Here is a 15,271-nt window from a genome sequence, read left to right as displayed (position 1 = left end):
CGGAACGGTTGCGGTCACAACAGGTTACAACAAAGTCTGTCACCCAGACCACACCTCACCTATGCAACACAATGCAGTGTTATACTTCACTGGCAGAAGAAAATCTGGCATTGCCTAACATCATATTCCATATGCAGTCAGAAGCTAATATCAATTCTGAGTTCTGGCTGGCACGTTATCCAGCAGGGGGCAGCTAAATGTCCACCTGTAACTAACAACACAATCCAGTACCAGGTCATGTATCTCTGTAAATCAGGCAGTTTTCCTAATAAGGTTTATGGGGCACTGTACGAAGTCCACAGTTATTGCCACATCCAAAAAGTATTGTGTGGCATTTCGTTGTATCAAACGAGTGTTGGACACTCCTGACTTTTGACATACGCTGTTCATATACACAGCCTGAGACACGCATTGGTTCGCAATAACAATTCGGCTGCCCGCCAGTAGTGAATACATCACCTGTGCAGTTGATTCCTCTGTCCCTACACTGTACTGGTCTCGATCCAGATCATGGGGATGTCTTACAGCACATCCCAGTAATTTTTCTTGTCATGCAAGGTTGCCTACCTTGGATGATATGGCTCCAGATACCCACCACCTGGTTTTGATGCTTGGGGATCCACTGGGCATTGAGTTCTCTAACTGGCCTATGCACACATCACTACTGAGCTATCCCATTTTATGCTGGTGCCTGTATAGTCAGTGAACCAAGAACGAAGCAAGCTAACTTCTATGTTGTTCTCTACTGGCAGCAATAATACAGAATATTTCAGTCAAAGAGAGGTTCACTTATAAGATACAAAGTCTGCAATAATGTACAGGCTGAAAGGGTAATGCAAAGTGTTACAATAATTACCAAAATCTGCCTTTTCTGATGGTTCACAGCACTTGTCAGGTGACAGAATTTCCTGTCAGTCCCAAAAGTTTTGAGATTGGATTAATAAAAACCAGAAAAATGATGCAGGTTTTAACACTTCAGGTATTCTACACAGCCTCCCCCCACTTGAGTATAATGCACACAACATTCCTACAACCATGTGGAACTGCCACAAAATTCCTTCTTTGGGATACAGTTTAAATCGCGCGTCACATTGGTTTGAACATCAATAAGTTGTCAAAGCATTGACCCTTCATGTGAAGTTCTGCACTGTGTAGCATTATGGTAGGTACTTATCGATAACACCACGTCTTCTCATTTGTTATGATTTTTTTTTTTCAGAAAATAACTATGCAGGTTTTGCATTTCAATCAAGTTGGAGTAGGTGTCCACACATTATTGTTTTTATTCAGGAGTCAAGATGTGTAGGACAAACATTGCACACATTTTTCTCTTCTTCAGACCAGCTGGCCACAAAACAATTTTCCAAGTCCTGAAAAAAAGGAACCCTTACTAGATAGGATAAGTGCTAGGGAAAAGAAAAAGGAGGATAAGAAGATGATTATGATGAAGAAAAAAAGACTCACAGCAGATCCAAAAATCTTTTGTGCTATGAGAAATAGGTAAAAACTGAGATGCCACCACATTACATGAATTAAACAATAATATAACAAAGGATAGAGCTAATTCTGTCAAGCCAAAAGGAGTGGCCCCTAAGATTATGGATGATTTTAATCTTAACAGTGTGCAATAGAATACTACAAATGACTGCACACTGGAAATGTCAACTGGGCCAATGACTCTTACTTCTAAAACTGACTTTGAACAGAAAGATATATAAAGTTAAATATAATATTTTCCCTGCCACACTATACATAATATACATGGTATCAGTTTTACAAATTGTAAATGAAACTGCACTTAGGGAAAATAATTAACAGGGACTAAATGTTTCTTATGACTGAAGACCAGAAAAATTTATTTTTCACACACACAAAGCTGCACAATTACAAAAATGTATAAAAATTTTCATCACCACCAATACTTGATTCAGACATATAGCAAACTACTTGTACTACATGTGACATACAAAAAGAAAGAAAGTATACATAGCCACAAGAAACTGTGCATGAAACTTATCAGTTATGGGACAAACCAGTTGTTGATTGATGAGTAAAAAAAGACAAAACTCAACTTGTTTTAAACATACTAGCAACTAGACATCTACAAAAAATACTGACTAATATTTTAAAATGAAACAGGTTTTCATAAGTTATTAATACGTTTTTAAGTGCACAAATCATTAGTTTCACATATTTCTATGATTTGCTGTAACACATAGAACACACTTCTGAAAATTATATCACAGACACACCGTACAAAAATAGCATATAAGCTAAGGAACACTCACTTCTTGGGCAACATGTAGCCTTAAATCTTATATAAATAAGACTACTTTCATCCTATACAATTTAGACTTTACGCAATGGTAATTTTCTTTGTCAATGAAGTTATCCTACATTTACCACCTTCCCCTTCATAAATTAAAATTTTAGCACTTACTTGATACCCAATTGCATTCTGAATCTCCCTAAAATAAGATACTTAGGTGACATACCTTTTTTCCTTTATTTTGACTAGAGTTTGTCAGATCGATCTCTCAGTATCTCAAATAACATAATATTCTTTTCTGGGTTTGCCAGCATGTTGTGCAACCTATAAATGATGCGCGAGATATTCCTGATATAGATTTCTGTCTTAGTATTTAATATTATAAGAATGAATATCACTCCCAGAGTTCATTCTTGTAAGTTAATTGCACATTTACATTTTTCACACAGGAAAGTATAAAAGGAAATGCATTTTCCAACCCCCCTATTACATGCCCCCCCCCCCTTCCCTCATCAAATAAAGGGCCACAACACACACATGCAAACACTCGCATGCGCGCGCGCGCACGCACCCTCACGCACCCACACACACACACACACACACACACACACACACACACAGATATTTCATTTTATTAACTGTTTCTTTCTTTCCCTTTTCTGCTTGTTAAATGACACAGAAAGATTTGACAAACAGTAATTTTATGGAAGCACAGATCTTAAGAGTATATTACATAGCAAATATTAATATCATTAACACTATAAAACAATCCTTTTGTAAATAATCATAACAGTAAAATGGGCTTCTCTGACATGTTTGTGCCAGTCACAGTCAATCGATAATCAGAGAACACTTTTAAAATTCATTTCAATATAACAACAGTATACTGAAGTTAACTTGTTTCTAATGCTAATGTATTGTGCGAATATATGAACTCTTACTGCTTTTCCATAGGTTTCATTTACAAGTACATTTTTATTAAAAACAGAACAGTATCTGAGCACTGCAATTATTCTCTTAAAAATACATTCACAAATACTGAGAACAACTACTTGTTTTTGCACTATTTATAAAGCTACAACATTTCATTTGACTCCAGAGGCATGTTACAAGAGACTAGCATAATGGCATGTGCAACACAAGTGCTACAATCTTACACCATGCAGTGTCCCACTACCAATTCTATAGCACGAAAAGGAATAACTGATTGTTCAAATGTTTAAGACTATGAAAAATAAATATTTCCTTGCACCTATCTGACTTCAAACAAATCACATTAGAACAATGTTACGGGAACATACCATATCATTGCTTAAAAATAAAGCTATTATATTACCCATAGGTACAGATAATGAAATGAAATAATTAAAACTGAAAAATACTGCACTGTATATTGGCACAATGAGAAAATGCTGATATGGCTTTGCCTTGGTAAAGATAAACGGAAAAAAACTGTTGTTCTAATAAGTTCATATTTTGATAAGTGCTATAACTGTTGAAACTTACCAATTGCAGATTATTTGTAACCAAACTGCAAATTTTTCTCTTGCAGCAAACATCTTCAACACTTTGAAGTCTTTTTTAATTGATGTATTTATTTGGGATTCAGAAACTGACCACAGGAAAAGAGTAACTCAACCCTTTACAGACAGCAACTGTACCAGTACAGGGCGGCCATTATGTCATGCTGCCTACAACTGTATGGGTACGTTTTCACTTTTCTGTATCTGACACTGTATCAGTACGATTGCTCCCTTCTGTGACTGAATGGTGCTGCCATCTGTTGTGAACATCTGGATCTACTTTCATTTCCAGGAAGCCTCGTATACATTTGATCTACGGGAAGTAAATCTGATACTTGCATCGTGCTTTTGTGTTTGGTGAGAATGATGCATTTGAAAGGTTTGAGTGTTGAGAAAATTAGATAAACACTACTAAATAAAGACTCAGTTGTGGAATCTGGTAGAGATTTCAAAGAATGTGAAGATTTCCAGGTATTACCAAGAGAAAGTGAAGATTCATCAAGTGATGCTGAAATTATTCGCGAATCAGGCTCTTCACAGGTGAGAAAGAAGTAAATGGTCAGAAATGGTAAGTACAGATGGCTGACACATGGTGCGTTTACACCTCAGAATTATGCTTTCTCCAATAATAACTCTGGAATGAATCCTCATCGTGGATTAAGTGAGGAGCCTACTAAAAGCGAATGTTTTGATATTATATTTGACAGGCAAATGCTGGGCTGCACTGCTAGTGAAACTCACAACTTTTACAAAGTAGTGAATGAACGATGTCAGAGGAATACAATGGAAAAATAAAAGTGCAAACGAGATGTATCAGTTTTTGTAGTCTGCATGCTGATGGCTCATGTAAAAAGAAATGACTGAACGACTATTGGTTTACAGATTCGAGTGAAATAACATTCTTTTGGTGAGGAATTGGTGAGCTGATGTTAGAAATGGGGAGGAGGAAGGGGGGGGGGGGAAGGGGCATGATAGGTTCCTCAGATTCCCGGTTAGCGGGATAGGCCTGTTATGAAAAGAAAAGGAATTAAAGATGAAGAAAAAGCTGTTAGAGAGAAGAGGATGAGGTCAACCATAATACATTAGTAAGCACTGTGTCAGTTTCAGTTCAAAGATGATATAAGTGGCAGAAATACAACTAAAGATGAACTTGCCTCTTGCAATACATCTTGACCTCTTGCAACACTCCACCCTTCTATCATATCTGAATGGAGGCTGGTACAATGTTTATTAATATACTATCTTTGACCTCCGGTTTCTCACATGCACATATTTCATCACCTTTGCCTCTCTTCTGAGTTGTAAGAGGTGAGTTCCTCTCCTCTTGGGGTTCAAGTGACCCACACTGCCACCATCCCTTTTACGTCATTACCCCACCCACCAATTCAATTCACATCGCTGAACAATAAACCTAGTGATCTACAGCTAGAAAAGGAAGGAAGAATAGAGATTTAGGTCCTATCAGCAACAAGGCCATTAGAGATGTAGCACAAGCTCTGATAAGGGAAGGGTGAGAAATGAAATCAGCTGGGTCTATTACACAGAAACTAATCCAGACTTCCCCTTACATAATTTAGGGAAACCATGGAAAACCATTACTTGATAGCCAGATCAGAATTCAAATTGTTGTTCTCCTAAATAAAAGTCCATTTCTTACCACAATATCATCTGCTTGGTTTGGATAACTGGGACTGTTGAATTTTTCTATTCTAAGAATTTCTATTAGCAGAACTAGAAGTGGCATCTCCCAAAGGATACTGGACAGCCGTTTTGAGATGTCTGCTAATCACTATCCACTATTCTGCCACTGACCAGCTGTTCTGTGTTTTTTTCTCTCAAACAATTTACCAGCCCAGAATTGTAAATATAAATACACAAAATAAAAAATAATGTGTGTTAAACAACAAGAATGTGAAACAAGTCAAAGACTTAACAGCACTTTCTCCTACACTTTACAGACTAAAAGAACAAGTTAATAAAGCATACAAAAATAAGGATTTTTCAATAAGAATTAGACTTTTTCATAATATACAATGTAATATTTAATTCTAGCAGCTATAGTAGCTAAGGCAACTTCTTGGAGACAGAAGGTCCCAGTCTAAGTCTGATGGGTTCTGAGCTTTTCAAAGGCACTTAAAGTTACCTCATACTATTTATGTATGTGACAAATACCATTATGAACTGAGACATGCACTTTAGCTAATACAGTAGACCCCCTACGACTCTTGTTGTACCCATTAAGATACGTAACATGAAAGATTCCTTCTTCAGCCTTTATACTTTCATTCTTAAGGGATATCTCAAGTTTTGAATTATTAGTGCACCAATTTCAAGGGTTTTGCAACTGGCTAATTGTCTACCTATGTCAATATCATAGTTAAAAAAATTTGCAATCTTTCAATTATACAAGGAACTATATACAAATGAATAAACTGATGACTTTTCACAGTTCATTTATTTTATGTATACTTAATGAATAAACTTATGCATGTGCCCTTATGACCATTCCTAACACCTGACCATGATATTTGAACTAATTTTTGTTAAAAAAACAAGATAAAAGCAGTAACAAATATTAGCTTCCAAATCCTGAAATTTTTATACCGTGTGAAACATCTAAGTGTGTCATGCTTTGGAATACATAACAAAAAAGAAGGGAAATTAGAATGTGACATTCCATTAAGATGAATTTAATTAGAGGAAGACCACTAGCCCAGTTGCACAGAAAGTCCAAGTTGGAATATCAACAATATTATGAAAAGGGTAGATTGCTACTCACTGTGAAAACGACATGTTGAGTTGTAGACAGGTACAGTGAAAAGACTGTTACACATTGAGCTTCCTGCCAAAGCTGTGTTGAGAAAAGGAAACAAACACACATTCACACAAGCAAGAACACCTCATGCACACGTGACCACTATCTTTGGCTGCTGGGGCCAGACTGTCAGAATGCATTCTAGCCACAGTGGCGAAATAATGGTCATGTATGTATGAAGTGTGCCTGTTTGTGTGAACGTATGTGGGTTTTCTTTCTGAAGAATATTTTGGCCGAAAGCTCAATGTGTAACAGTCTTTTCGTTGAGGCTGTCTGCAACTCAACATGTTGTCTTTTCAATGAGTAGCAGTCTATCCTTTTCAGAATATATTTAACCATAATGTAACCTCACCTAATGGAATACAGTACAATGAATTTCCTCTATTGATTAACTGCAAATGTATGGCAGAAAGTGAATCCATGAGCATAACAAGTTATCAAAACAACCAAAACATCAACATTAGACATAACACACTCCTCATCCTACTACACATGCAGAGAAATAAAACAAAGTACACTAATGATACATACAACAGATTACAAACACAGTAGCTTATTTCTTCTCAACAAAGTGTTATAAAAGATTAACAGAAAGAGGAAAGTATTCCACAGCACATGATACAAATGGCCACTGTCTCAATTATCAGTCATGCAAAGAATATATGTCAAATTATTAAAGTATTTAATATGCACAATGACTGTTTATCAGTTTATTCACATGCAAGTAGTCTCTTGGTAAAATTCAGGGTATTATTTAATTATACCCTTGGAAATTAACTGTATGTTTTACTAGTATGAAATGCCTAAAAACTCCAGCATAATGAAATAAGAAATCCTTGAGAATGAGAGTAACATGTTAAAACTGGGCAAACAATAATGTATGATAAAATGGTACTGAATAAAGGTGGATAGCTGTCTCCTACATTTTTTACTCACAGTTTGCTAGCTTCTGATGCCAACAGTGCAGCTACTGAATTAGCTGCAGACTCAAAATGTTTTTTCTTTTTTTTTTTTACAACATATGACAAAAAGTATTGCACAGCTTGAGAGAGAATTACACTGCTGTCAACACTAAATCTTTCATAGACTAGGATCAAAGATATGACATTCAGGATTATAATCTCTTATGTATTGAAATAAAATGTAAATGTTGGGTTATAAATTACCGATGATGATTGATAACTGTACTAAATCAACTCAAATTAACAATAGCTCATTTTTATCACTAACTGCATAAAAGTGTAAGAGTAATTAAAGTCACTCTATAGAATTAATCAATGGCAAACAACAGAATAATAAGTTACGAGAGGAATTATTGACGACAGACAACACAGAATCATTCCAAATTAAAAAACTATAGTTAAGTACTCTGCTCTAATGATGTGTAAAAATAGGAATACTCATTAAAAAAAAAACACATAACCTTATGTCATACACACACATAGTAAAATTAATCTTGATTATTTCATATTTCAAAAAGAATAAAAACTCATACTACAATAATGGATAAATAAATTATGCAATTACAACAATATGTTATACATTTTCTGCAATAATAAATATTAATTGGAAGTGAAGTAGAACAACAGAGATCATTGCTAACGCTCTTTGCTATAATTATTGCCGAGCAGCACTTGAAGTGAACAAAATCATATTAGTCGTGAGTGCTTCAGGTAGTATATAAGTAGACTGTATACAAACTTGTACTGAGCAACTGTCTGGACGAGGAGCATTCTCTGATTGCGTAGCAAAGCAACTACACGGGGAATATCCAGCTCCTAGAATTAAATAACATGCCTCAATAATGTTTTGAAGTGGTGAAAAACAAATATTTTTATTAAAACAACAATGACCAAAATGAGATTATTATTATTTCACAAATGTTGTGCTTGATACGTATATAAATTCTTAAAATTCATACAGTAGCATATTAAAAATACATATAAACATAAGATTTGTATTGGAGATGAAGAAGGATGGGAAGTTAGCTCTCTGGGTATTAAAAAGCGATGCATATAGACCTACAGTTCAGTGGGCGTATCTTTCATCTTACAGGTCAGAAGAGAGCTATGATAAACACCCCCCTAATACACAGAGCCAGAGGTGTTTCAGAAGATAAGAACCACTTTGGCTCCGAGATTAATCATCTGACAACTGCGTTCAGGAAGAATGGTTCTTTGGTCTGCGACACAAGGTCATAATGTTGAGGAAACTGTGATATAACGCCACTCAATGAACGCAGGAGGACCAACACATAGTGCAGTTTCCATTCTGTGACGCAACTATGACCAATATATATATTGTTCCAAAGAGGTAAGAAATGCAACTGGTCTTCTGGACAACGAATAAAATTAAATAAATGTTGTGACCTGTTAAAGATAATTTTGGTGTGAAAATACCCAGAATTTATAAATTTCCTTGTGAGTGTGGCAGCAGGTACAAGAGGCAGTCTATACAAACTGCTGCTGATCACTGTTGAACATCACTATCAACTGAAGTACAGGAATTTTGAGAAATCAGCAGTGGCTGAGCACAATCTAATAATCACACAAGATTATATTTAAAGATAATAAGATTCTGACTCATGCTTCTGACTACTGGGATTCTGTGACTAGAAAGCAATCAAAATTAGACTATGTGATAGCAGCTTAAAATGATACACAGGCTATGCACTTAGGAATGCACGGAAGTGTGCATTTGACAAAAAAGGGTACAGAGGAAGAATTAGCACAGAGTATCATCTGATATGAGTGGTGGCACTCCAAGCGATACTGGACAGTGAGTGCAACGTAATCTATGGATGCAGAGGTTGCCATCTCTACATGTGCCAGCAATGTATGTCATCATCTAGCCAACCAGATGCTAACCTTTTGTATAAAAGTGGGAGCCTCATCAGTTTCATGAAAGTCAGACTTGGCCACTAATGAAGCCGATAGAGGCAGTCACTGGAAGCTGACTTCGATGTGGCAAGTTCACCAAGAACTTTTTATCTAAGGGCTCTTTGCCATATGAATATATAAGCAGTTAATATTAATGGCACTGCTTAGTGAACTGCACATAAATAGCTGCTTTTCTCTGATAATGTACTCATTGACTTATTTCACCTTCAACATTTTCCTTCATGGTATAAGATATGGAGTAAGCATTAAATGAATTAACAAATTACTTCTGTTCTGATACTATGTTCTTGTAAAGCTATTTCTTAATTTTCAGTTGCAATTCGTGTTTCTGATTTTGTTATGTCAGTTCCCAGTCCTGAGCATCTGGATGAAGGGTGTGAAACCCAAAAAAAACATGAACTATATTTTTGTTGCAAGACTTCTGTGGTACATTTTGCACCCTCCGTAGTACAATATTATGCTTTGTAAAACCACCAGAGTAGTCATCTCCACTTGTATTATCTGCACAGGCAGTTTAACACACACACACACACACACACACACACACACACACACACTATTTACAATTATGCAGTTGCATGCTTTAAATAGTCATAAAAGCAACCTTTTATAGTAAACAGAACTGAAGCAGTATGGCCTAGAGGGGTAGTTTCAACAGTCTAACTGTACAGATACTGTTCCTTAAAGCACATTGCAACTAAGCCTTCATGAAGTTTGACGTTGTGTTTAAGTAAAACTGTTTGGTGTGGCTGTGAAGAATGGCTGTAAAATGTTACGTCATGTTTGTGTTGCTGTTGGTGATGGGAAGGAATAGTGAAGGCAAAATTCAGCCTATACCTTACTGCTCTCAAACGGCACCCAAGGGACCAAGCCTAAAACCCTCTCTAATGAGTAGATCACAGTCAACAACATCACATGTTTTCATTTATTGTGGCACTATCATGAGATTTGCTGAGTATGGTAGGGCACTGAAAAACAGTCTGGTAATCAGGAATAGAATGCCACCATGTCTCTACTCTTTATAGGCCAAAATTCTTGCAATCACAAAGATTTGAACTAGTTAGCTTTGTGTCTAAAACATCAACATTCACTAATGACCTCATCTGTGGATGATGATGATGCACTCTTTTGGTCACAATAATAAAAGAAAAATCTTTCATTCTATCAGATTTTATTACCTATACTCCTCTTCTTTCAACCTTCCTGATTCTCCAGTTAATTTCTGATCTTCTTAGAGTTAGTTTCCATAACAGTGGATGTAGTAGGTATCCATACATATTATAACAGTAGATGTATATATGTATGTTCCACATCTACTCCTTAACCACTGAATCAGTTTCAACCACACACAGTGCACATAATACTTACAAGGGGAGACCACAATGTTTGGAATGCAGATTTACTGTAAACTTCGTACACTCGTAGTACTCCATGAGGACAACAAAATGTGTAAGCAGTAGCGCATACTTCTCAAGCATCATTGAGAAAATCTCAAGATAATTTCGGTTGTCAAATACATACCTGTGAGTGGCTGTTTTTAGCATGAAGAGGCGGCAGCTGAGTGGTTAGCATTCAAGCCCCATAATCGCAGGATCAAGTCCCATTCGTCAGTTTTCTTTTAATTTTCAACACAGTCATTTTCTTTACTATTTATATTACAATTGATATAATGGGAAAAATACATGTAATTGGATGAACTTTTATTAAATTTACAATGTTTTTGGCAGTCTACAAATTTTTATTATCACAAATAATATAATATTCATAACTATCGACTAGTAAACAACCAAACGCATAAAGTGATACTGAAAATGTATGCTTGTCCGTGTCTTCAAAATTGTTTGTATTTAATCAAAAGAGAACGAGAAATTGCTTCTCATGAAGATGCTATTAAAATACATTTGATACTGCATGACCAATTATCAGTACCGATATTTAAGGAAATACTGCATTATGCATGGTTTGCTTCCAAATTATCAGCTGAAAGAGAGGTTTTTGAAAATGTTAACGAGATTTGTCTTTCCACGGAAAACCCCAAAAGTTCTTGCGTATGCGGAAACATAGCATTTATTCAATGCAGCTGGCGCTGTTTCACTTTACGTTTTCCACATTTTTACGAAAAATACCATCCTGCAACTTGTACTCGTAATGTCGAAAGCGACGATTACTTATACATCTTTTGAAAGCCGCCTGTGCCGGTCAAAACTTGGAGGTAACAAGTCGTTTTGGGCCCCTTCCGGGTATAAGGGAGTTCTCAAATAACGGACAAGCATACATTTTCAGTATCACTTTATGCATTTGGTCGTTTACTAGTTGGTAGTTATGAATATTACATTATTTGTGATAATAAAAATTTGTAGACTGGCAAATAACATTGTAAATTTAATAAAAGTTCATCCAATTACACATATTTTTCCTATTATATGAATTGGAACATAAATAGTAAAGAAAATGACTGTGTTGGAAGGGGGGGGGGGGGGAGGAGGGAGGGAAAAAGAAAAGAAAAGGAAAGGAAAGAAACCTGACAAACGGGACTCGATCCAGCAATCCAGTGATTACGGGGCTTGAACACTAACCACTCAGCTACCACCGCTTCATGGTAAAAATGGCCACGCACAGATATATATTTGACGACCGAAATTATCTTGTGATTTTCTCAATAATGCTTGAGCAGTATGCACTACTGCTTACACATTCTGTTGTCTTCATGGAGTAGTATGAGTGTACGAAGTTTGCAGTAAATTTGCATTCCAAATGTCGTGGCCTCCCCTTGTTAATGTCTGGAAAGAACCACTGTGGAGTTGACAAGTGACTACCTCTCAAAGGGGTGGGGAGGGGGTGAAAAAGGAGCGTAGCTCATGACGCGCAAATAGCCAAACTATATTCATCCAGTGTTTGAGAATGAGAGTACTTAGTGACTTGCAACAAACTTTACACGGAATTTCAAACCTTTACATGACTTTTTCTCAATCACCCCCTCTATAAAATGATGAAGGGAAAAAACGTTTATCGCTTACTACATTACTGTTGCTTCTGCAGGAAAACTGCTGCATCAGGTAGACCTTTTAACTTGTTACTTCTTTACTAATAATTTTATTTGCAACACATCTTGCAGACAGTATTCACATATACCACTGAAAGTCCCTGCAAAAATATACCACACTATGACACACAGTTCAGGAGATATGATGCCGTAAACATTGAGATGCATGAAAAACTGCCTCATCATGTATGAGATTTTTAATTTATTACTTCTTTCCTAATAACTATATTCGCAACACATTTTGCAAACAGTGTCCACATATGTTACTGCACGTACCTGCAAAATTATATCTCTGTACAGCATATCAGGAGATATGGCATCATAAACATCACGCTGCGTGAAAATGAAACTGCAGGGTGAAATTCGCTGGCGATACAGGTGTACAAATACATAAGAAATATGTTAAATATATGTAAAATGGGCACATGTGGGCAGAGCTATGGTTAAAAACTCCTTCTAAAGCCCTGGATCAATTTCAACCAAAACTGGTACACATATCACTTACTATCTGGAAAGAAATACCATGGGGGTAATAATGAGCAACCTCCTATTGAGGGGGAGAGGGGGATGACATGGTGAGAAAATGGAGGAGGAACAGATAGCCTGACAAAGAAGGGGACACAGGAGCTGAATACAAATATGAGGGAGGAGAAGATGGACAGAGAGAGCAGGAAGGAGGAGATGGATAAAGATAGGAAGAAGGAGACAGATACAGATATGATGAAGGAGGAGATTGACAAAGAGAAGGGGAGGAGGAAATGAACAGAGAAATGAAAGAGAAGATCAACACAGAGAGGGGAGGGTGAAATGAATAGAGGAAGGGAAGAGGAGATGAACAGAAAAAGGAAATTAGAGGAGAGGAGAGGAGAGGAGAGGAGATTGGCAGAGAAGGGAAGTGAAGGAGATGGACATAGAAAGAGAACGAGGAGATGGACTGATAAAGGGGAGAAGGAGATAGACAGAGAGAGGGGGGAGGAGGAGATGGACAGAGAGAGGGGGAAGGAAATGATGGACTAATAGAATCGGAAGAATACATACTCAGGCAACACCGGGTACTCAGCTAGTTTAGATTAAAATAACTTTATCTAAGAAACTAACACAACTATAATTACAGCTCCCTGTGTTTCCTACGTACAGGAAGCACAAAAATCTAGTGAAGTCTGCTATAAGTTGTGCTTGGCATTTTTATATAAACCACCAAACAGTTGCTATAAAAACTTTATTTTGCTGCAACTTATTTTGACTATTTCATTATCATCCAGCAGTTCCCTGTGTGAGATGATCATGAAATACTCAAAACTAGTTGCAACAAGATTGAGTTTTTAAAGGAGTTTTTTAGTTTTACATACGTAAATATCATAAATTAAAGTTATTTTTCCATTTTACTTGAACGACAGAAGACAAAGGTACCAGTTCCATGTCCTTGACATAACAATATGCACTCATATGTTGAAGCTCTCGGACATGGTGTACCACAATGTCCTATTTAGGGCCCCCTGTTACTTATGACATGCGCAAACGATCATTCACTTGCTGTTTCACAAGATACAACTTTTGCTCTTTTTGCAGATTGCACACTCATTTGATGGGGAAACTCAACTTACAAGTAGAGGTCTGCATGGATGCAGATATCTGCGGTAACACATTGAAAATAAAAGACTAAGCTGGTGCAGATATCATCAGGTGTACTAGCAGATTTCTGCAATAACAATTACTTTGTGGTTAAAATGGTTAAAGGGTAGTGTCAATATTACAATTTTCATCTATTTTTCAATAACAATAATAATAATAATAATAATAATAATAATAATAATAATTGTTGTTTAAGTCATTAATATTACTTATTTGGACCAGAATTACACTATGTTGACTTGAACATGCAGTGTTCTCGACACAGGAGATGCATTGCTGTCATCTGCAAGGGTTAAAGATGGTGACATGGTGATATTCCTAGTTTTCTGCACAGTCACATGTACATTCTGCTTCTGTCATACCAGCAGCTGCATTATGTCTGAGTCATTCTTGTTTCATTTACATCAACAGAGGCCACTTATGTAACTGCTGAAAGTTACCACAGAGAGACATGAAGACTTTTCTGTCTGAAAAGACATCTCAGTCAAAGGACATACAAGAAGTTGGAATGTCTTATTCAGGGCACTCAAGTTTGTGAAATTGGACCAACTTTGCAAATTTTTCAACTTAATTTTGAAGGAGTACTCTCACTGAGTAAAATGTGAATATCTTTCTAGGCTCTATGAAATGCACAAAACAGATGAAGAACAGTTACAGAGCTGAGAGAGAATACCAGACTTTAATTTAATAGCTGTTAACTACCATCCAAAGTTTGGTTTTGCAACATGTCATGCATTGTATAACAACTTGCCAACCACTGTCGGTAAACTCTGAAAATGAGTTTCACTGTTACATAGACAATTGAAAATTTGACCTTAGTCATGTGTACAAACCCCCAGACACTAACTGACCTAATCCTTCTCTACACCTCAGCAACATCCAACTTTATTTCTTGGTGACTTCAACAGCCATCATCATATCTGGAGTTACAACACGAATGACACCGAAACTTCCTGGCAGATCAAAACTGTGTACTGGATTGAGACCTGAACTCAGTCAGGTTCAAGTCTCGGTCCGGCATGAAGTTTCTGTCTGCACAGAAGTTTCATATCAGCACACACTCCACTGCAGAGCGAAAAATTCATTCTG

At 36.6% G+C, this 15,271-nt stretch overlaps 1 protein-coding gene across 1 annotated transcript in view; it reads right to left on the bottom strand.

Annotated features, from left to right (window-relative positions):
- Nucleotides 1-8,204: 8,204 nt before the first annotated feature.
- Nucleotides 8,205-15,271, bottom strand: part of LOC126183596 (tyrosine-protein phosphatase non-receptor type 14) — a 187,322-nt gene continuing 180,255 nt past the window's right edge. The window contains exon 22 of the mRNA XM_049925699.1: nucleotides 8,205-8,385. Coding sequence (XP_049781656.1) covers nucleotides 8,257-8,385 — 129 coding nt within the window. The 3' untranslated portion in view covers nucleotides 8,205-8,256. The remainder of the gene's footprint in view (nucleotides 8,386-15,271) is intronic.

This window comes from Schistocerca cancellata, chromosome 4 (assembly GCF_023864275.1).
Source record: "Schistocerca cancellata isolate TAMUIC-IGC-003103 chromosome 4, iqSchCanc2.1, whole genome shotgun sequence".
NCBI classification, from domain to species: Eukaryota; Metazoa; Arthropoda; class Insecta; order Orthoptera; family Acrididae; genus Schistocerca; species Schistocerca cancellata.
This window is presented reverse-complemented; position numbering and strand designations above follow the sequence as displayed.